This window comes from Mustela lutreola, chromosome 16 (assembly GCF_030435805.1).
Source record: "Mustela lutreola isolate mMusLut2 chromosome 16, mMusLut2.pri, whole genome shotgun sequence".
Taxonomy (NCBI): Eukaryota; Metazoa; Chordata; class Mammalia; order Carnivora; family Mustelidae; genus Mustela; species Mustela lutreola.
In genome coordinates, this window is record NC_081305.1 from 85065 (window position 1) to 108097 (window position 23033).

The following is a 23033-nucleotide window of genomic DNA, read 5'->3' on the forward strand; positions in this document are numbered from 1 at the left end:
AAGGCAGCGGGACACAGAGCAAATGTAGAAAACCTTCATTGGCAGACGATACAAATCTAAAAAACCAACAGCCCCTGTCCTTGGTGAAAGAGCAGGTCATCTGGGGAGCAGTCCTGGGCAGGTGCTAAGTTGGGGTGCTCACGAGTCCTGCAGGGCCCTGGCCCAGCGTCTGCCCAATCACAGCTGTCTCCAGAGGCTTGAAGCCCACATTGTCCAGAGGGATCCCAAAGGCCAGGAGCTTCGCCTCGTAGGTGCGCAGCAGGTCGTTGTGGGCCTGCAGGGTGAGAGCAGCGTTAGGAGGGAGAGGCCGACACCAAGGCAGACTCCAGCCCAGGCCCCCGCGGCTCTGGAGGCCACAGGAGGCTGGCAGTGGAAACCCGCACAGCGAGCCTTTACAGCAGCTCGCAGTAGGCCACACCTGGTCATGGGCGCTTTTATGTACATGAACTCAAGTAATTCACACTGGGAAATGCTGTCGTCATTCCTCTTTCAAAGATGGGGAAACTGAGGCAGAAGACACAGACTCAGCAGACCTGTGCACACTCCTGAGCACGCTCCTGGTTCTCTATCAGGCATTTCCCGATCAAACTGGTCATCCTTGACTTCCCGTGCACGTGCTCGACCTTACGGAGCCTCCCTGCTTTGTCTGTCTCCTGCCCCCCATCCCAGGAAGGCTAAGGCCTGGGCAGAGAGTGCTGGTGGGGCCAACGTGAAGCCAGGTTCCTGTTCCCCTCTCTGGAAAATGGCTATTTTCTGGAGAGTGGATTGCATCGGATGGTCGTGAGGGTTTGAAGAGCTGATGCGTGTGAAACGCTTAGAGCCGGGCCTGACTCAGATTAAAACTCAGAAGGGCTCATTATCCTCCCCATCATCAAGGGAACAGTGCTGGAGCTTGGAGCAGCGACTGCAAGGGTGAACTGCGGCCAAGCTCCAGAGAGAACCTGGGGGCTGGGCCCTGGCTCTCGCCCTTCTCTAGGGGGCAGACATTCCCCCAGACCTGCACACAGTAAATGGCCCTAATTTTGTGTGTGTAAATACCACGGGATACCGCAGCAGCTAAAGGAAGGGCCCAGAGGGGCAGGGCCGAAGAGAGGCCCAGGGAGATCGGGTCACCATGGAGCCCAGCGCCAGTGGCAGGCCCTGCCTCCCTCCTGGGCTTCCACACCCCAAGGCATACAGACCCAGGAAGCCGGCCCCACCCTGCACATTTACAGGCTTATGTGAGTCACACTTATGGGGTGGCTTCTCAGGGGGAGTGTGTCCATGGGCAGCACTGTGTCTGCATTCCCCACAGGCAAAGCCCAGACAAGGCTGTGGCCTCCGCCACAGAGGCAGGACCTCCAGGGAGAGGGCCCAGGCCTCTCGGGTTCTCAGGGCCCTCACTGCCCTCCCCAACAGGAGGCCTCCATGCTCATGTGTGCATTTGGTGTGGATGGGGTGTGCAGCTTTCATCAGACTTACAAGGAGCGAGAAAAGTTTGGACTGACTCGTAGCTGTCCCCTCCGTGAAGGAAGCCCATCCAATCACCCCAGAGCCCAGGTCACCAAGAGCAAGGGTCACATGAGAGACAAGGACAGAGCGTGCTGGACAAACTGCCCTCACTTACCAGATAGCCACTGAGCAGACCCCGGAAGGGACACCAGAACAGTAGCTAGAGTTGTGGGGATGCAGCCCAGGCCACACACTGAGTGACCTGAAAAGGCCCAGACAGCCTCAGGCCATGTGTACCTCCAAGGTGTAGACAAGGTGGGGCCCCGAGAGGGGGCAGGGGCTCCAGGTACCTTGCAGACCCGGGCCAGCTCATACTGCAAGTCCTTGATGGTGCTGTTCTTTGATTCGAGAACGTCCTAGGGAGAGAAGGGTAGACCTGAGTTTGAGCCTATCTCTGGGCTGAGGCAGACAGGGATTGGTGGGGGTCTCGGGGCCCCAGCAGGAGATCTCAGCCATGCAGGAAATGGCGCTAGGGTCCACCAGTGTGTACATCCACACAGGCAGCAGCCGGCCAGTGTGGAAAGCTCTTGGAAGGAGAAAGGGAAAACAGGGCCCGGCTCTCTCCAAGGAAACCGTCTAGATGGTGGGAAGGGAGAAACAAAGGCAGAGAAGCCAGGCCAACCAAGGTCCAGGGAGGGGCCCTCCTGGGAGGGTTCCTCTGGGCAAGCCAGGGGACGGACAAGAAAAGGCCCTGGCCCATGGTCACAGCTGCAGCGACCACTGTCGATGGGGTTGATTTGATCCCTCCATCAGGACTGCTGGCCGCAAAGCCTTACGCAGCCCCAGGACCAGCCGCCCTTCCCAACAGCAGAGGCAGGAAAGCTCTTCCGTTTCCAAAAGCGCCCTTGCTCTCTACCTGGCAGTGTTCACAAGTCAGGACAAGGAGTGAGACGGACCCCCGGTCTCCAGTGCCCGGTGCTGCCAGCCCGCACTATGCCCCCCATGGGGCAGCACCACCCCAGGCCCCAAGACCCTGTTCCAAGTGGCTCCAGCCCCACAGACCCTGCCGCCCGCCGAGCCGGCACGCGCCGCTGCCTGGAATGGTATCTGGTCTCAGCCAGAAAGAGACACCACGTCTCTGCAGCCTGCCCAGCTGTCCTCCGTCAGCAACATGTCTGGGAACGACAAGTCCTTCGTCCCACCTGCCTTCCCAGGGGGCTCTGTTTGATGCAGCCCACCACACCCAGAACACACCCATGGCTCCTCACCAGCCTCACACTCATGCACACCCAACACGCTTCGGAACTGCCCTGTCCAGCTGGCTCTGCCCTCCTCCCTCAGCTCTCCACTCCCCCCAACACCCAAGCAGCAAGGGGCATACACGTATACAATAGCACCTGGTGGGAGCTGAGAGCCTCAGGTCAAGGCCAGGTGGGCAGGAAGCCAGCCTGCAGTGTTTCGGCTTTTTTTTTTTTAAAGATCGATTTATCTGAGAGAGAGAGAGAAAAGGGGTGCAGAGGGCGAGGGAGAGACAGAATCTCAAGCAAACTCCACGTGGAGCCTGACTCGGGGCTCAAACCCACCACCCATGGGATCAGGCCCTGAGTGGAACCAAGAATCAGACAGATACGTAATCAAGTGAGCAACCCAGGCCCCCATAAAGGGCTTTATGGAAAGATTAGGCGACCCAAAGGTCGACCCTCTGGGCCTGGGTGTCGAGAGAGCAGACGACATCACTGCACGTTGACTGACCACCTGACAAACGCTGCTGTGTGCTTCCCAGGATGAAATACCTGCGCAGTGAAGCCTCTGTGATCCCCAGACTCAGGTCTGTTTCTCCACAAAGGAAGAGCAGCCTGGAAGATGCTGTGTCTGGGACAAGCTGGCCGCCCCTCCCTGGGCCTCTCCATGGAGACGTGCAGACCCGCAGGGACACTGCACCTGGGGCTGCCTCGGGCCTGAGGGCTGCAGGTCACCCAGGTGATCAGGATCCCAGCACAACCACACTTCCCAGCAGCAAGAGACCCCCTTTCTGGCCTAGCCTGTTCTTTCTGTGACACATCCTGGTGAGGCCCAGACTTCACCTGTCTTGTTGAATGCTCCCCCTGTGCCCAAGACAGCCCACGCAGAGGGGACCACCACAAAGAACTGCGAACTCAAGACCAAACACTCTAGGCTTTGCTCAGACCTTAAACTCCCTCTGGGAAGCCTGCCCCAGCCCCCACCACGCTGCCCTGTATGTCCCCGTCCCAACTGCCCACAGCCCACATCAAGCAGGCCATCTTTGCGTCCAGGGCAGACTGTGGCGGTGGCCTCGGCTAGGAGCTCATAGGTTCGGCTGTGCCCCGGGCCTGTCTCTAGGCTTGTCACCGATGCCTGAGAAGCACAAGGCCCGAATATTGAGAGCAGCTTGAGGTGCTGTCCAGGCTGAGCTAACCCTATTGTGAGCATGGACGGCCGTGGGCCCAGGGCCAGAAGGGGCCAAGAGGTCGAGAAGGGACTGGTGAAGCACGAAGCAAGAGAGAGCCGGGGGGCCTGGGGACAGATGTCTGCAAGCCCTGTCGGTGCCCAAGCACAGGAAACCCATAATGGTCCCTCCCCAACGTCCACAGCAAGTCCCCACTGGAGAGACAGAGGCCAGACACACACACGCATCCAACACGCGACCCCGGCCTGAGCCCCGGATGCCAGCTGGGGGACCGGAATGGGGTGCTGCAGCCTGGGACCCACCTCCAGTTTGCGGGACACGAGGGTCAGCGCCGCGGGGTCCAGGTTGGAGGCTGCCAGCACCTCATTGAACTGTGCCTCCTTCTTCTCCACGGCAGCACTCAGCGCCTGCATCTTCCGCTCCAGAACCAGGTTCTTGAAGCCCACCTTCTGCTGCACCTCCAGGATGGCCGCCGTGAACTTCCTGTACAGCTCATCCCGCTCCTGCTGCACCTGAGGGGACAGGCAGTGACAGCCAGAGACGCCACCTGCCCTCGGGGAAGCTCGCTGGGGAGAAGCCGCCTCCCACCTGTGCCCCTGAACCCATCTGCAGAGTGAGCCCCTTCTACCTCTGAGTGTTGTCTACACTGCCTGCATACCCACTCTCTGTGATGGAATGGAAGGTGTGCCGCCGTCCACACTGTGGAAGGTAGGAGGAAGCGCTAATTGGACCCGCCGCTACTAAGCTGCTTCAGGAAGCAACAGGGTACCCCGGTGAGGGCTGGCGAGGCCCCACAGCGGGGCTGGGGCCCTGGGTCTGGGCAGAAGGCTCAGGTAAGACACGTTCCTGATCACACCTACGTGAGATCAAAGGGTAAGGGTTAGCAGTGTTTGGGGGAGAGGGGCTCCTAGGGACCCACCCCCTCGGCAAGCCCCAGATCCCAGACCCCCACAGGTCGGCATGGCCCACTAACAGCAGATCTAGACAATAGCTCTGGGGCCAACCACCTGTCAAGAAACAAAGGTGTTTTTTTTTTTACCTTCTAACTCTTGCTTTTCACTGTCACTGTAAAAAAGCAAGACTTTGTGTAAGTATAAAAAGTAAACACCCCTTGGGGCACCTGGGAGGCTCAGTGGGTTCAGCATCTGCCTTCAGCTCAAGTCCTGATCCCAGAGTCCCAGGGTTGAGCCCTGCATTGGGATCCCTGCTCTGTGGGGAGTCTGCTTCTCCCTCTGCCCCACACCCATGTTCTCTCGCTCTGTCTCAAATGAATAACTAAAATTAAAAAAAAAAAAAAAAGTAAACACCCTTTAACCCAACTTCCCAGAGGCCACCATGTGAACATACAGCGTAACCCCTTCCAGAACGTTCTCTACAGGTGTAAAAGCACATCTTACAGCTAGAGAGAGAATCCCCTGCTCAAAGCCACAGCACTGTATCCTTCTCTTGACTGTACAGCTTTCCCCAGACAGGCTTCAATCCAGTCCCTGTCCCTTTGGTCTACAGAACATGGACACATCAGCACCCGTAGTTTTCTCAGAGAACACTGACTACGGCCCACGCCTCGAATGACATCCCAACAGAAGAGGAGGGGGCAGAGTACCCAGCTCCAGCACGGCCTCTGCACAGTCTGCATGTTCTCCCCCTGACACACACCCTCTTCACTCCTAAGGTAACCTGAGGGCTCTTCTCTTAGCCGGCCGGCAGCCGGCAGTGAACAGGACCCTCCGAGGCCTCTCTGTAGGTGGCTGCACATGTGATGGCCCTTCTGTAATCCGTCTGTGACCGTGAAGTTCCATTAGGTGAGAAAGGGCGGACATGCTCACAAGGACAGGGCTGATCTGCCCGCATCTCTGACAAAAGCACACTCAGGGACACATTCTCAACCCGATCCCACGGGCAGTTCTGAGTTAGTGATAGTGGCACAGGCAGGACAGCCCCCCTGGGCATTTCAGGCAAGATCACACTCAGAACAGCCCTCTGGGCAGACTCTATCCAAATTCCCAATGCCAACCCCATGGCTAGGGACTGACTTCCCAGAAGGAGATGCTCACAGTTAGACAGAGAGAAATTTAAGGGGTGCCTAGGGGGTTCAGGTAGTTCAGTATCTGCCTTCAGCTCAGGTCATGATCCCAGGGACCTGGGATGGAGCCCCACATCGGGATCCCTGCTCCGTGGGCAGCCTGCTTCCCCTCTGCCTCTGCCCTTCCCCCTACTGGTGCTGCTCGATCACTCTCTCTCCCTCAAATAAATAAACAAAATGTTTAAAACAAAGAAAAAATTAACTTAGAAGGATGACTGTGGCTGCACGTTTGCCGCAGCAAAGGATAGAAACAGAGCTCCATGTGTGGGGAACTGGCTACACGCACCGTGTCACCTGCAGGCTCGAGCCCAGGGGAGATGACTCTAGGGAAGTGCGCTGTGGGGCAGGCATGACGCCCCAGCTGCCCAGGGCACGCAGGGAGACGTCTGCGAGAATCCAGGGGGCGGCCCCACGGGTGAGGACGCGCTGAGCAGGGGGCCTCGCGCTCGCTCACAGACAGCTTGCCCCGACCTCCTTACCAGGCGTGCCTAACGCCTCAGCACGGAGACACACGCATACAGAAGAGAAAGACCGACCCCAGGCACCAGGGCCAGGTGCCTGCACAGGTCTCGCAGCTGAGCCTGCAGGAAGGAGAATGGGGAGCAAGTGTCTCCCCACAGGGCAGCTACTCTCAGTGAGACCCCGGGGCCGTCCACAGGGCGGGCTGCAGCTTTCTGCCTCATCACCCCATCAAGCCTCACAGAACGAGCGGTGGGCACCAGGACTCCAGCCACTCTGGCTGCAGAGCCGGGTAACAAGAGAGGTCCTCCTGGCTCCGGCTCCCACTCCCACTCCCGCTCCGGCTCCGGCTCCGTCTCCCACTCTGGCTCCGGCTCCCGCTCCGGCTCCCACTCCAGGCTCCCGGCAGGGCCAGCCTGGCGTCTGCTCACCTTGACGAACCGCTGCTCGAGCACCTCATGTTCCCACTGCAGGTCCTTCAGCTCCTTCTCCGCGACCTTCAAACGTGCTTTTGTGCGCTGAAGAGAAAAAAAGCAGCAGAAGAAAGGATTGAGGATCCGGCATCTACAGAACAGACTTGTGGAGGGCGGCAGCCCCAAAATAACCATCCGACAGAGCTGGCTCAGGGGCACCCGGTGACTCGGCACCCGGGTCCTGAGTTTGAGGGAGGGACACGAGGGAGCCCACCAGCAGGATCTGCTTGTCTCTCTCGTAGCTGCCCAGCTTCTTCTGCATCTCATTCATGTCGTCGCGAGCCTTCTGGAGGGGGTCTGCCAGGCGCCGGTTCTGCGTGGACACCTCCATCATCTCCTTCTCCAAGTGGTCCTCCTTCTTGCGCATGTCTTCCATCTGCTCCTGTCGGAACCAGGACGGGGTGCGGGAGGTTCAGCAGGCAGAGCTGAGGGAACTGTGGTCTTCAGGGGTGAGGGCCGCGAGCCCTCCCGCCCAGGAAGGATGGTCCTCAAGTCCCAGACCGCTTGCGTGTAACCACTCAGAGGGACTCTGCACTATGGGAACTTATTTGGAATTTTCTAGGAAGGCGGCCTCCATGCCAGTGATATCATGCTGCTCTCGGGACCCCGGGGACAGCCCCCAGGGGTAGGGGACAGTCCCCAGGGGTAGGGACAGTAGGGATGGTCACTACCCCCCCACTAGGTGACAACACCAGCACCGGGCAGCCTCGCTACGCCTCCCCCTGCAGCTCTGCACAGGCTTCTGCCCGGCCCGTGCACCCTGTTCCATCCACCGGTCTGCGCTGCGTACGGCGTGCTGCTTCCAGCCCGAGTCTGCAGCAGGCACGTCACCGATGCAGCTGCGGCCAGGACAGTGGGTATCTGTCTACGCAGGGACGTGGAGCCCGCCGCCCTCGCGCGGCACCTTGAGGGAGTTGATGAGCGCCAGGTTGTTGAGGGTGATGTCGTTGTAGTAGTTCTTGATGTCTGTAAAGGCCTCCTCGTGCCGCTGCATCAGCGCGTTGATCTGGCCGTTCTTCCTCTCCTCCACCTCGTGGATCTCGGTCTTTCTCCGCAGGTCGAGCTCATCCCTGAGCATCTTCATCTTTTTGTCATACTTGGCCTCAATTTCTGAAAGGCAGAAGCACACGGAGGAACAGGGGGCCTGACGGCTCCAAGCAGAGACGGAACCTACAGACACAGCCCAGGAACACCCCGGGGACGAGCGCTATGCAGACAAGCTCACGGCTGACACATGTGGCACACGCACACCACAGCCAGCCTTCCGTGGCCTATACCAGGCATGGCTAGTCGATCCCAGAACCAGGGTTCCCACTGACTGAGAGTCGGCTGCTCCCACGGCAGTGTGGCTGGCGAGGGAGAGAGCTGCATCAGTAAACCACACAGATTTCTCAAACGGGAGCCCCTCAGGCCAGCAGCCACGGAAAAGACTATTCTAAGAATACTGCCCATGAGACTGGAAACGGGTACCTGCTTCAACTGCCAAGAGCAGGGAAGGAGACAGTGCTCACAGCCTCCCCGGCTCGTACAGAAATAAGATCTTCTGGGATTTGGGGCCATCCATCAGCCTCGAAAACTATCCCATCTTTTCTGTGCATGTCTGGGCTGCTGTAGCCCGGTCTCTGTGCACTGGGCTAACAAGCCCTGAAGGTTAATGACCACCGGTGGGAGGGGTTCTGGCAGGGGCTCACAGTGGATCCACGAGACACTGACCTCGCACCTGCCTCTCAAAGTCATTCCGCATCTTGGTGATCTCCTCCGTGTGCTTCTGCAAGGGAGAGAAGCTGGCCGTTACCAGACACACACAGAAGCCTCTCCCTGGGGCTGGCCTGGCCCCTCAGGCGTATGGAAAATACAGCCCAGAAAACCCGGAGCGGTCCTGCTGGGCGCTGGCTTCCCCTCGTGTCCAAGCTCATGCCCCCTGCTCAGAGTGATGTGGTTGTGGTCACCTCCATGTTTCGTCATTCCACTTCCTCAGCTAAAGTCACCTCTGAGCTCGACACAAAGTGAACAGATGTTCCAAACACTACAACCATGCTTGGCCTTTGGCTTGGTCTGCCCACAGGCTATGGACCACTGGCCACACCTACACAGAGCTGCAGGCTCTTTCCGATGCCTGCTGACCTGCCTCAGCTGGGGCTTGAAAAGTATGTTGACAGTTACACGTAACCATTTTGAATAAAGAACTGACATTATTGTTCAGAGTCATGTTTTTGCACAAAGGGGAACTAACCACGTAACTACTCCAAACCCAGGCCTCAGGTGAGCAGGCGGTCTCACATGACCAGCTTCACTAGAAACCAGCCCAGGCTGTACTTGTATCAGCAAAGACCAGACAATTCCCGCGACCAAGACTTCAGCCTCCAGCTTCACTGCAAAGCCTGCACTGTTACTGAGTTTTTTCCTAGTTTCGAGGAGGCTGGCTTGCCTCCAGGCATGAGGCAAATGTGTTGCAGCCAGGAAGGAGCCTTAGAAAAATCAGTTGAACCACCTTCCCCCTGCCCAAATCCTCCAAACATCCACCAACTCAGCCTGGGTCAAAGCCCCTAACTGGGGCTCCTGACGCCGACAAGCTCTGACCCATCTCCCTGGCCTCCTCGCCCCTCACTCCTCTGCGCCTCCACACTGGCCCATCCCTGCTCCTCTTCAGACCTTGTCTCCCTACACCGGGCTCAGCAACCCCTCCTTCCAGCCTTTGCCCAAATGTCAGCTTCTCCATGAGCCATTCCCAGAACTCCTGGTAGAAAAATGCCTCTCCCGCCCCGATCTCCAGCACCTTCCTCCCTGCTCTGTTCTCCCCATAGCACTCCTGTCTGTGGATATGTAGACACGTCCACCCTCCATTCTGTCTCCTGGCTCCTTCCCGAGCCATCAGACATCCATGGGCGGTGTTTCTATCATTCCTGTTCCCCATATGTTCCCAGAAACCAGACCGGGGCCTGTGTCTTACAGATACTCAGCAAATGAATTTCAGCCTCCACCTGGAAGCCCCCAGCCTCCCCAAGAAAGGACCAGTCAGCCGCGTGCTCATCAGCCCAGCTTGCACGAGACACTTCCCACCACCCGGGGGCTCACACGCTGGACACTCTAATGGTTGTGTGTGTTTCTAAATGTCCGAGAGTCCCCAGGGAGAGCAGCCAGGTGTCAGGGGTCAGCAGCACGTGGCGGAAGACACTGAGTGGGACTTCCCTCCTGGGGAGTCTGTTTGTGGTTCAGTCTAAGACACAAGACTGTACCTGGTTCCCAAACGGGATGTGTCTGGCTGCATGCTTTTCATTATTTTTATTTTTATTTCAAGTAATTGCCAAAATGCAGGGAACTGCTAAGGGAAATATGAATTCCCGGTTCTGCTGAATGACCAGGAGTTCGCGGTCCCCAGCGGCCCGTCAGACCCCAGCGCCCTCACACCTACCAGCCGCAGGTTCTTCACCACCACCTCGTTGGCCAGCTCCTGCTCCTTGAGCTCCACCTTCAGCGCCCGCATGTCCTTGCGCAGTGCTCCCTCCTGCGTGCGGTGCTCCTTCTGCGCCAGCTTCATGACCACAGTGCCCTCGGCCTTCATCTCCGTCAGGTTGTTCTGATGCTCATACAGCAGGTGTTTCACCTTCTGCTTGTACACCTGCACACAGCGGGAGCAGGTGATGGCCTGCACACCCGCACACACACACCCCTGCACGTGCAGGGTCCCTGCACACTCGCACACACACCCCAGCACACACTCGCACACACACACTCCTGCACACTCACACACAGTCCTGCATCTGTGGGTGCCCCGCACACATACACTCTTCTGCAAGAAATACCTTCATTTCTCACGGTAAAGGGCTGCACTGGAGGAGAGAAAATGCTCCCCCCGGGCCCCCGTCCAGCTCTGCTGTTCCATGAGGCATGTCCCGCAGGGATAGGCCAGTCAGCCCCACTAACCTTGATCTCAACCTGGTGCCTCTCTTCAGCCTCCTCCATCTCCCGGTCTTTGTTCCGCAGCTCGGCCTTCTTCTCTTCCAGCTGCCTCCGCGTGATCTCCCAGAAGGTGTGGATCTTGTCCCGCTCCAGCTGGAAGTAGTTGCGCTCCTCCCGCTCCCGGTCCAGCTCCTCGCGGATGCGGCTGATGTGCTCCTCCACCTGCCAGGCAGGGCAGAGCCGTGAGGGCCCAGCAGGGGCCCACCCAGTGCCAAGAAGAAAGGAGGGCCAGTCTCACCTAAGAACAAGAAAAACTAAAGGTAAGAAATGAAAATAGGATGCTAGGAAGGCCCAAAGACAGGACACATTCAGAAAATAGCAGAAAGATCTCGAATGTGGCTAATAAACATAAAATGATTATATCTTTTATTCCATTCCTGGGAATTCAGATGACAGAAATTTCTCAAAAGAACACAAGAGCTTTCTGCTCAAATATAGTAGTCACACCATTATCACGACATCAAAAGGGGCACCTGGGTGGCCTGAGAGTCCTACTCTCTCGGTAGGCTCAGGTCATGCTCTCATGGAGTGATGCGTTAGAGCCACTGCCTGGGTCCCCACTCTGCAGGGAGTCTGCCTAAAGGCTCTTTCCCTCTGCCCCTCCCCCAGCGCACATGCACACACACACACACACACACACACACACTCTCTCTCTCTCTCTCCCTCCCTCTCATATAAATAAATAAATCTTTTTAAAAAATTTTTAAGGAGGCACCTTGGCAGTTGGTTAAATATCTGCCTTCGGCTCAGGTCATGATCCTGGGGTCCTGGGATAGAGCCCCATGTCGGGCTCCCTGCTTAGTAGGGAGTCTGCTTCTCCCTCCCCACTTCTGCTCTCTGTCACCATCTCTGTCTCTCTCTCTCAAATGAATAAATAAAATCTTTTTTAAAAATTCTTTTAAGGAAATAATCTAAGATAATTTTAAATAGGGAAATGATTGAGAAATTAGAGTAAATCTACTGGAAGATTATACGGCCCAAAGACACATGGATATGAAATAGTGTGGCACCATATACACATATTCACAGAATAATGCTAATTTTAAAACACTCACCTCTAAAGATACATGTTAAGCAAAAATATATATATAAAACCAGAAGACCAGCTAGCATCAAAAAGGCCTGGTCCAAAGCCAATGGCAGCCAAATCTGCAAATAGGTTAAATTTAAGAGAAAAGTGAGGCAGGCTCTTAGCTTCCTTGAGAATTTCCTTTCCATCAAGACTTGGTTCTCTACATCGCTAGAGGCAAGGGAAACAAAAGCAAAAATCAACTACTGGGACTTCATCAAGATAAAAAGCTACAGAAACCTAAAGGTGGCCCAGAATGGGAAAATACATTTGCAAACAATGTATTGGATAAAGGGTTAGTATCCAAAATCTAGAAAGAGCTTATCAAACTCAACACCCAAGAAACAACCCAATCGAGAGTCGAGAGTCGGGCAGAAGACCTGAATAGACATTTCTGCAAAGACAACATCCAGATGGCCAACAGACACATGAAAAAGGGCTCCACATCACTCGGCATCAGGGAAATACAAACCAAAACCACAGTGAGACACCACCTCACACCAGTCAGAATGGCTAAAACTAACAAGTCGGGAAACAACAGATTTGGCGACGATGCAGAGAAAGGGGAACCCTCGTGCACTGTTGGTGGGAATGCAAGCTGGTGCGGCCACTCTGGGAAACTGCATGGAGGTTCCTCAAGACGTTAAAACTAGAACTACCCTAAGACCCAGCAATCGCACTACTGGGTATTTACCCAAAGGACACAAAAGTAAGGATCCAAAGGGTCACATGCACCCCAATTTTATACCAGCAACGTCCACAATAGCCAACCTCTGGAAAGAGTCCAGATGTTCATCAACCGATGCTATTAAAAGAAGATGGCACTGATATGCCCCCCAATAATGGGTTAGTGATTAAAGGAGCGAGACTGATATAAAGCAAAGGTCAAGCAAAGCTTTATTTTGCGCCAAGCGTCAAGAATCAAACCGAATGTTTGGGGCCACACCTCTTACAAGAGAGGGCAACCTTTCTCTGTTTCACAGACTAGCTTCAAGGACAAAGGCCATGTGATTGCGCCTGACCACGCACAGGTGGCCGATGAGATTGTAACACACAGAGGAAACTCCACAGTTATGTTAGGTCACATATAAGTGACCAATTGAATTACAATTTACCCTATAGTAGACATTTGACCTAGCCTAACACCTTGGTTAGGATTGGCACCCAAAAGGCTCCCAAAGCGGAAGGTTGCCATACTCCTTGGTAGCTAGGAGACAGTATGCAACCTCCCACTGATCAGAAGTCTCCACGGGACTTGTTTTTAAGTAAGTCCCCTGGGGGAAGGGGAGCAGGGGCAGTTTAACGGTTCAACAACAAGGTTATTGTTTAACCTGGATGGAAGCCTCTGGCTAAATAGGTCCTCATAGTACTAAAAGATAAAGATGTGGTTCATAAACGCAATGGAACACTACTCGGCCATCAAAAAGAATGAAATCTTGCCATTTGCAACAACATGAATGGAGCAAGAGGGTATTATGCTAGTGAAATAAGTCAGAGAAAGACAAACACCGTATGATTTCACTCACACTGTAGAATTTAAGAAAGAAAACAGATGAACTTATGGCAAGGGGGCAGGGGGAAAGAGAAAGAGCGAGATAAACCATAAGAGACTCCTTTTTTTTCTTTGTTAAGATTTTATTTGTTTATTCAACAGAAAGAATGAGAGCACAAGTAGGCAGAGCAGCAGGCAGAGGGAGAGGGAGAAGCAGGCTCCCTGCTGAGCGGGGAGCCCCATGTGGAACTCAATCCTAGGAGCCCAGGATCATGACCCCAGCTGAATGCACTTAACAACTGAGCCACCCAGGCGCCCCAACCATAAGAGACTCTTAACAATGGAGACTAAGCTGAGAGTTGACGGAGGGGTGGTGGGTGGGAGACGGGATAGATAAGTGATAGGCACTGAGGATGAGCACTGGGTGTTCTATGGAGGTGACGAATCACTGATTTCTCCTCCTGAAACCAATACACACTGAATATCAGTAAGTAAAATTTAAATTAAAGAAATAAATAATTGGGACATCCAGGCTACCTACTTTGACTGGCTCATGGTATCAGATTTCACTCAATATTCAGATTTCTTATAAATACACAGATCCTAGTTTCTCTTTAAAAATCAGAAAACATGGGGCACCTGGGTGGCTCAGTGGGTTAAGCCGCTGCCTTCGGCTCAGGTCATGATCTCAGGGTCCTGGGATCGAGTCCCGCATTGGGCTCCCTGCTCAGCAGGGAGCCTGCTTCCCTCTCCGTCTCTCTGCCTGCCTCTCTGTCTACTGTGATCTCTCTCTGTCAAATAAATAAATAAAATCTTAAAAAAAAAAAAAATCAGGGGCGCCTGGGTGGCTCAGTGGGTTAAGCCGCTGCCTTCGGCTCAGGTCATGATCTCAGGGTCCTGGGATCGAGTCCCACATCCGGCTCTCTGCTCGGCGGGGAGCCTGCTTCCCTTCCTCTCTCTCTCTGCCTGCCTCTCTGTCTACTTGTGATCTCTCTCTGTCAAATAAATAAAAATAAAAATCTTTATTAAAAAAAAAAAAATCAGAAAACATACCACCCTGTAGCACAATGTCCATAGGGTAAGCATCCAAAGAACAGACTACAGTCCCCAACCCCTCAGCCCTGCCTGGACCCTGGATAGTTCTGAGGTTGTCAGTCCCGCACATGCTGAGCTATCACTGCTATGTCACATTCTGTATCCACAGAGACAAGAAACAGCTCGAGTGCTGGGGCGATGGGACGTGCTGTCCAGCCCCCACGCAGCAGCCCCAGTGATCCCTCCAACACAAACCTGAACCCATCACCATCTGCTTAAACTGCCTGTGGCTTCCCTGCATATAAAATAAAACAACTCAGGGTGCCTGGGGGGCTCAGTCGGTGAAGCATCTGCCTTTAGCTCAGGTCATGATCTGAGTGAGATCCTGATCTCAATCCTGGGATCGAGCACCGCATCAGGCTCCCGGCTGGGCAGGGAGCCTGCTTCTCCGTCTTACTCCATCTCTGTGCTTTCTCTCTCCTTCTCTCAAACACATAAAATCTTAAAGAAAAAGAAAGAAACACTTCTACCTTTAAAAAAAGTCAAATCAAATCAAGCAACTCTTCACCCCTGTGCACTGGCCTCTGCCCAACTCTCTAACGTACCTTTGTATTTACACCTTATCCTAAAACCATCCAAACAGAGGCACCTGAGTGGCTCAGTCGGTGAAGCCTCCAACTCCTGGTTTTGGATCAGGTAAAAAGCTCAGGAGTCTGGGATCGAGCCGTGTGGCAGGCCCTGAGCTCAGCAGGGAATCTGCTCTCTCTCTCAAATAAACACATCTCTTTTTAAAAACTATCAAAAGGGGCGCCTGGGTGGCTCAGTGGGTTAAGCGTCTGCCTTCGGTTCAGGTCATGATCTCAGGGGCCTGGGATGGAGCCCCTCATTGGGCTCTCTCCTCCTCTCTCTCTCTGCCAGCCTCTCTGCCTACTTGTGATCTCTCTCACTCTGTCAAATAAACAAACAAAATCTAAAAAAAAAAAAAAAACTATCAAAAGAAAGATAGGTTTATTAACACAAACACACAAGCTGACATGGAACCCCCAATAGGTCCCTAGCACACACCTGCCAGTCACTCATCAACATGGCGGCTGGAAGAGGCACTAACATTGCACTCATGGCTCACCATATGTTGCAATTTTTAGGTGCCTTTTAATTGAAATTATAATTATTTAATTATGTTCTCTGGCCCTTAATGTCATCAAAGTGGACAAGTGGCTTAAAATATTTCCTACTGGGACTCCTAGGGTCTCAGTTGGTTGAGCGTCTGCCTTCGGCTCAGGTCATGATCTTGGGGTCCTCGGGTCGCGCCCCACGCTGGGCTCCCTGCTCAGTGGGGACTCTGCTTCTCCCTTGCACCTCCCTCACTTGTCCTCTCCCTCTCTCTTTCTCTCATATAAATGACTAAAATCTTTCTTTTAAAAAGGGGGGAAAATTAAAGCTTATTAAAAATACAAAAATAAAAATAGGGGTGCCTGGGTGGTTCAATGGGATAAGCCTCTGCCTTCGGCTCAGGTCATGATCTCGGGGTCCTGGGATCGAGCCCCGCATCGGGCTCTCTGCTCAGCGGGGAGCCTGCTTCCTCCTCTCTCTCTCTGCCTGCCTCTCTGCCTACTTGTGAATTGTCAAATAAATAAATAAAGTCTTAAAAAAACAAAATAGGGGCACCTAGGTGGCTCAGTCAGTTAAGTGTCAGCCTTCGGCTCGGGTTGTGATCCCAAAGTCCTGTGATGGGGTCCAGCATTGTACTCCTCTCGCTCGCCCTCTGCTGTTGCCCCTGCTTGTGCTCTCTCTCTCACTACCTCTGAAAAATAAATAAATACTTTTTTTTTTTAAAAGGAAGAAAGCTAAAAGTAGTTTTTATATCAGAAAATCATTTCCTTCCAAATTCTTACCACCCTATAAAAAAATTTCTTCGAAATGGCTACATTTTTTTTTTTTTTTACTATGTACTGTACTTGATAGCTTTGGAACCAATGATGGAAACGGACAGAAGTGCAGGAGCAGACCGAGGGGAGATGGATGAGGAAGCGGTGGGTGGTGGGTGGCAGCTGAAAGAGGTTCGTGAAGGCAGACCCCCAGAGACAACACTGAACAGCAGCAGTACCACCATCCCAACCCAGGACTAGGCCAAGGCCTTGCTCACCTGCTCCTTGCTCATGTCCTCTGGAGCAAGCCCGTCAACAATCGGGGCACCTTTGGTTTTCCCTTTCTTCCCTTTCTTCTTGGGTGCCTTTGATTAAAGAAGAGATGATTGGGTGAGGAAGGTAGGCTCTCTAAAGGCATCAGCTTCTGGCTGGCTCTGATTAACCCCCTGGGGCACACTGGGACAGGAGGACCTGTTCTGGTTTCTCTCCTGTTGCTCCAGATCTCACGTCCCACCTGGACCTCATCACTGTGCCTGCCCTAAGGTTTCCCACCCGTAATCACCCAGAGGGAAAAGCAAGGACAAATCTTCCTTTTCAGAAGAGAATACTTTTTCCCTCAGAAAGGAAAGTAGGAGAAACTCCTTCTAAATCCTTGGTATGCGGCCGAGACATCCTGGGCACGAATGCAAAATTTACTTGGCCAGGAAGAACCCCAACAGTAACTGTCAAACGTCACCATGCTGGCGATAATGCTTGGTGACCACCCTAGAGAAACCTGCAAGACACTGCTGGGTATGTGTACGGAGAAATGGTCCAGAGCAAGGATCACAGGTGGAAACATGAGGCTGCCTTGTCTTCCAAATACAAAACGCCTTCGGAGAACCCTGGTCAGGAGCTGAAGCAGACGGCACTCCCCATAGGTGCTCTGTCAAGGGGTGGCCACACAGGAGCAGCTCCTAGTGTACGGCCTGCTGCTAACAAGGGACGCGGTGGAAGAGCCTCCCACCTCCACTCAGTTCCCAAGAGCCCCTCAAGCAGGTGCTGAATTTCCAAATCCCTACCTTTTCTCCCAGCTCCGGGACCCATGCTTGTGCGCATCTACCTGTTTCTCTGACCTTTCTGTGTCTGCGTCTAAATGTCTCTATTAACATTTCTATGTATGTATAGGTATGTCGACATGCAACGTCTTTATGATTACCAAAAAAACTTTTACATGGATACCTTAGAAAACAGAAACGCAAAAAGAAAATAGGAAAATCCCCCATTCCAACAAGCTAGTGACAAACCTAAGGATTCTGGGGGCCGTTTCCAGGTGATTTTAAAAACCCATGCACTGAGACCTTCACTCCTAACGTCCTGCTGTCCTTCCAAGCCCTCTGCTCTAAGAAGTCCATCCCATGGGAAGGTGGCCCAGTTTCATAACTACTTGGCAACTCACAGCCAAATGCAGGGGCTAGGCATAGCTCCTGGGGAGGCACCCCCCCCATCAGCTGATACCCACTCCTGCAGCATCTGCCTGGAAAACAAGCTCTTGTGAACCCTAAACCATGAGTGGAGGGGCAGGTGAGGGCCCTGAAGGTGAGACAGCCAGGGAGTCCCACCCTGCTCCTCTAGGTACGGGCCTGACTCCTCCAAGGCTCTCCAAGGAAACAGCAGCTCCTGAACCCTGAGGCTCCGTCCAGGAACCCTCGGTGTAGAGGGACCTCTAGCCACTCCGGTATGCCCCAGGCTCTCCACCCCAGAGACTGGAGGTCCTTGGGTATCCCCTGAACCCGACTGTGCTCCCGGGGACCCTGTGTGGCCCCGGGCCCCTCGCCCCAGGTCTCAAGGATGCGGAGGACTGAGAATTCCCTCCAGACAGGAAACCCTTCCGACCCAGGTTCTGTCCCGGACAGCGTGCAACCCCCAGCCCGGATCCGGGGCGGGGTGGGGGGGGGGGGACGTCCGTGAGCCCCGCCGTGAGCCCCGGATCCGGGAGAGCCCGGATCTCTCAGCTCCAAGTGCGCGCGGGGCCCGGGATGCGGGAGCCCCGGATGCGGGAGCCCCGGCAGCCAGTGCTCTGCCCCCGAAGACGCCACGAGAGCGCCAAGGCCTCCGTTCCAGGCGCCCGGAGCTCCGGGCCCCCCGCGCTGGGGTCTCCGCGTACTCGAGTCCCGCGGACCCAGACCTCCCGTCCAGGCGTGTCTCTGCGCGGACCCCAGCCAGCTCCCGCCGCCCGCTCACCATGGCTGCGGAGCGCCCGACCCGTCGCCGCCCGCAGACCCGCGGCTCCCGCCCCGCCCAGGCCGCGCCGTCTCCCGGCAACCGAGGGGCGGCCCCGCGCGAAGTCTCGGCGAACCTCGCGAGACCCGGCCGGCCGCGCCCGCCCCTGGAGACGGCGGAGGCGAGCTCCCAGCCACGCGCCGCGGCGGTCCCCGGGGCCGCGGAGTCGTCGGGCTCCTCCCGGCGGCCGGGGCGGGGCGGGGAGCCCCGCGCTTCGTCTCCCCGGAGGTCCTGAGGGCGGCTGCTTGCGGGCTTCGGCTTGTCTCCCCGCCCAGAGCCGAAGCTCCGTGCAGCGGGGGGAGCCGCCGGGTGCGCGGCTCGGACCACACGCAGGTGCTCGGGGAAGTGCCTCCCGCCAAGGACCGAGGCAGGGAGGCCCGAAGGAGCTGCCCCGCAAGGCTCCCAGGCGCCGTCCCAACTAGATGCAAATTCGGGCTGAGGTTATGCCCCTGGGCCACACCCCACGCGGGCCACCTGCTGTCCCGGTGAGCGGGGTGGGGGTCAGCTGGGGTTCTGCAGGCCGCCAGAACCAAACAGACATGGACAGAGCGCATTTTCCGTCTGGCTCTGGAGGGTTGAAATCCGCCAGTGGCTCCTTCTCAAAACTTAAGTGCTCTCCCTGAGGAGGCCCCCTCTGTGGCCCCTGCCCTCATGGTGAGGACAGACTAGAAGCCACAAGTTTCCAGACAGGCACTGCAGAAGAAAGGGGAATTTGGACGTTCCTTTCCTAACCTCTTGCTCTGAAAACCGCTGGTCGTCATGATTTCGAAAGGGAATTTCACCCTGTTCCCTCCATGCGTCACTCTGTGTCACCCAGAAAGCTGGGAGTGGCCATCGTTACACAGTATTCGTCCTCTTTCTGTCCACACCCTCGACATTAGCATCTTCCTAAATAGTGGTTTGCAGCAGGTCATGTTTTCCCTTCTGTTTGGGGATAGAGAAGATCAGAACCTCCTCTCTCCAAAGAGTTGCATTGAGGAGAGAGTGTGAGTACTGAAGAAGGGCTTGGGTGGGCTTGGATCGGCCAGTCCTGCCCAAGGAGGAAGATGCCCCGTTAGCTGGGCTTGCTTCGGCCCCAGCACACACACAGGGGCTGGGATCTGAGAGCCTCCTTAGGGAGGACCCTCAAGGGGCTTCTGCTTGCCCAGCCAAGGTGGGGCTTGCCAGCCTGGAGGCCATAGTGAGGTCTGCTCATGTCACTCTGCCTGGGCAGCCAAGAGCCTTCGCCGCTGTGCCAGACACCACTGGCCTGATAGGGGCCTCCTCCCCCAGTGCCAGAGCCTCCCAGAGGAGGGTTGGCAGGCGAGACCGTGCAGCTGGGTAACACAGAAGGGTAATTATTGTTATTTAACACTTACTCTGGCCAACGCAATATGCTGGATGCCTCATGCTGATTGGCTTTTTTGCTTTAGAAGTCTGGGATCTCTGAATTAAATAAATGCATTAACATTAACTCCTTTCAGCAAAAAGGGCAAGAATAAGAGGGTTAGCTAAGGATAACAAGACAGGGAATTCATTTGTCAAGACCAAGAGCGTTGCTTAGTGTGTCTGTATGGATTGCAAAGATGAATAGGTCCAGTGAGCCCTGCTGACAACTCCCTGGGCTCCTGAAAGGACCCACAGTGACCTGTGCTTTTCATACTGGATTTGAGTTCAGATTCTTAGAAAAGAGCCTTTTTTCTTCACATGTGTGGCTCAAGATACTTTCATTCAGCATCAAGCCGTGCAGCTCTGAAGCCCAGATAAATGGCATCTGAGTTTCCTGCAAAATCACAGGGCAAATGTTGATCCACACAAACTGACTGTGTCTGACGTCTGGCTCTCCCTAATGCCTGCTTGCTTGGTGGTCAGGTAACCTGCCCCAGGCCACTACATCAACTCAACAGATGCTTGGATGGTAGGATAATAGAGTCCTTAAGAAGATAGGCCTCTCTCTCTCTCTCCCCCTCTCTATGTGTCAAATAAATAAATAGATAAATAAATCTTTTTTTTTTTTTAAGATTTTATTTCTTTATTTGACAGACAAAGATCACAAGTAGGCGGAGAGGCAGGCAGAGAGAGGAAGGGAAACAGGCTCCCCGCTGAGCAGACAGCCCGATGTGGGGCTCGATCCCAGGACCCTGGGATCATGACCTGAGCTGAAGGCAGAGGCTTTAACCCACTGAGCCACCCAGGCGCCCCGATAAATAAATCTTTAAAAAGAGAACAGAACAACCTAGCAGTGGAGGAGGCGACTGATAGTAGGGAGGAAACAACATCAGCCATGAGTTGGTAACTCTTGAATCCCGGTGACATGACAGGGTAATGGGCACATGGAGGTTAATCATGCTATTCTCTCTACTTTTGTTTGAAAATGTTCTTGATGAAAAGGTAAAAATAATCACTGGCCTCTGGAATCACCTGCTGCTTACCAGCTGAGATGCCTTTGACTAGACCGCCTGAAGCACCTATTCATCTCTCAAATGGGGGATAATTATCAAACAATTGCTTTTACCATTGCTTTGACTGCCTAAGAGGTCACCCCCCAAAAATAGTGTTGTTGTTTTTTTAAGATTTTATTTTTTTATTTGACAGAAATCACAAGTAGGCAGAGAGGCAGGCAGAGAGAGAGAGAGGAGGAAGCAGGCTCTCTGCTGAGCAGAGAGCCCGATGCGGGACTCGATCCCGGGACCCCGAGATCATGACCTGAGCCGAAGGCAGTGGCTTAACCCACTGAGCCACCCAGGTGCCCCCAAAATAGTGGTTTAATACAGTGACAACATCTCTTTTGCTCATGAATTTGTACCTCAGCCAGGACTCGGTGGGACAGCTCACCTCCACTCCACAGAACACCCCCAGAGAGGTGGCTCAAAGGCGGGGTCTCATGTCTGCCCACTGGATGAGAGACTTAAGTCCAGCCTGACGGCTACTGCCAGCCAGAACACACCCAGGTGGCCTCTCAAGTGGCCTGGGCTTCCTCACACAGGTGGCCTTGTTCCAGGGTCCTCCTGAGGGAGCGCTGAATCGGCTTACGACCCAGCTTCAGAAGTCACATGGCATCATTTCTGCCAAACTCTATGGTCAGAGCCACCTCAAGCCTCACCCATGTTTTATAGATGGGGGAATGCCTTAATGGGAGTGGAAGGTTCTGGAAGTAGAATCGGAAATATGGATCCAGGGGCACCTGGGTGGCTCAGTGGCTTAAAGCCTCTGCCTTCGGCTCAGGTCATGATCTCAGGGTCCTGGGATCAAGCCCCACATCGGGGGCTCTGCTCAGCGGTTAGCCTGCTTCCCCCTCTCTCTTCCTGCCTCTCTGCCTACTTGTGATCTCTCTCTGTCAAATAAATAAAATCTTAAAAAAGAAAAAAAAGAAAGAAATACGGATCTGACCATTTGGAGAACTACAATCTGCCACCCCCAACTGACTCTGAGCAGTCACTGCCCACCCACTGTCCCAACTCCCCAGGGCACTCCTTGGCTTCCTCATGTCCCCATCACTCACCCTGTAACTCAGGTTCTTCCTCGAGAGGCCATTCTCTGCAGCTTTGGGGTCGCAGGAAGGCTGTGGGTCATGACAAGGGCTAGTTCTTTCATGCTAGCAGGGCATGAAATCATTTAGAAAACTACAGACTGCGCCTTTCACTTATTTTGTAAGTTAAAAAAGAAAAGAAAAGGGGTCGGGGGAGACTATCAGCCTGACAGTCTCAAACGCTGTGGGCCCTGTGTGACTGGACTGGGGTGGGCACTGAGGGCCTTGGTTGGCTGAGGCTGTATGGACGCCTGCCTCTGAGAGGCTGCCTTCATGCAAACACCAAGTTCATACCCACCTTCCTCCTCTGGGGGCCTTTTTCACTCCCAGCCAGGAACAAACTCTTGCTCCCTGGTTTTCTTTGGTTTGGTTTGGTTTTATGAAAGTGCCGTCTTTGGGCTTGGATTCCGACCCTTGGGATTCCAGTGCCTGGCTGTGCAACCTCGGTCAGCTCCTCTAACCTCTCCGCACTCGACTTCTTCATCTGGAAAACAAGGACACGGTCTTCTTAGGATCTCTGGGGGAACCGCTGAGATACTGTGCGCACAGAGCTTGGCACAGGGTCCCATTCCAGGGGCTCGTGCGTCGTTCTCAGCGCGCCCAGACCCCTGCCTTCCCTCCCGAGGCGCTCTCCCTGCCCGCTCCCATTTTCCGCCTACGGCCCCTCCCGCCTCATCAGGAAGCTCTCGCCCAGCCCCGCCCGCAGTGTTCGTGCCGGTATTCACCACCGTCTGCCATTCTTTGCTTAGCGGACAAGGGTGTGGGGCGCCGCCTTTGCTGCTCCTCGGTGCCTCCTCTCCACCGGCCGACGAGGCGCCGGCACGTAGCTAGCACCCCGCAGATATCTGGGGGTGAACAAATGGGCCGAAGCTGGCGCGGCTGCGGGAGGAGCGAACGCGCTGGGGGCGCGGAGAGCGCCAGGGCCGTGCCGGGGTTGGGAGGCCGCCGCCGTAAGCCGGGGGACG

The 23033-nt window shown here is 54.7% G+C and overlaps 1 protein-coding gene across 4 annotated transcripts; it reads right to left on the reverse strand.

The window, feature by feature from the left end:
- Positions 1-20: 20 nt before the first annotated feature.
- On the reverse strand, positions 21-22525 carry GAS8 (growth arrest specific 8). 4 transcript variants are annotated; one of them, XM_059151634.1, is made up of 11 exons: positions 22367-22525; positions 16577-16663; positions 10799-10996; positions 10287-10493; positions 8588-8642; positions 7779-7984; positions 7089-7256; positions 6833-6919; positions 4162-4371; positions 1607-1847; positions 21-274 (listed from the first exon to the last, which is right to left on the reverse strand). In XM_059151634.1, the coding sequence occupies exons 2-11, from the start codon at positions 16589-16591 to the stop codon at positions 57-59; spliced, it is 1605 nt and encodes a 534-aa protein (XP_059007617.1). In that variant the 5' UTR covers positions 16592-16663; positions 22367-22525; the 3' UTR covers positions 21-56. The 4 variants fall into 4 exon arrangements, with proteins under 4 accessions (XP_059007617.1, XP_059007620.1, XP_059007618.1 ...); XM_059151637.1 differs by having other exon boundaries at positions 1782-1847; positions 22367-22520; XM_059151635.1 differs by lacking the exon at positions 22367-22525 and adding an exon at positions 18522-18625.
- Between the last annotated feature and the right edge of the window lie 508 nt (positions 22526-23033).

Coding starts and splice junctions, on each gene's coding strand:
- GAS8 (XM_059151635.1), bottom strand. Junction 10,997..16,576: donor AGGACATGAGCAAGGAGCAG/GTGAGCAAGGCC, acceptor CCTGCCTGGCAG/GTGGAGGAGCACATCAGCCG. Junction 6,920..7,088: donor GAGACAAGCAGATCCTGCTG/GTGGGCTCCCTC, acceptor TTTTCTCTTCAG/CGCACAAAAGCACGTTTGAA.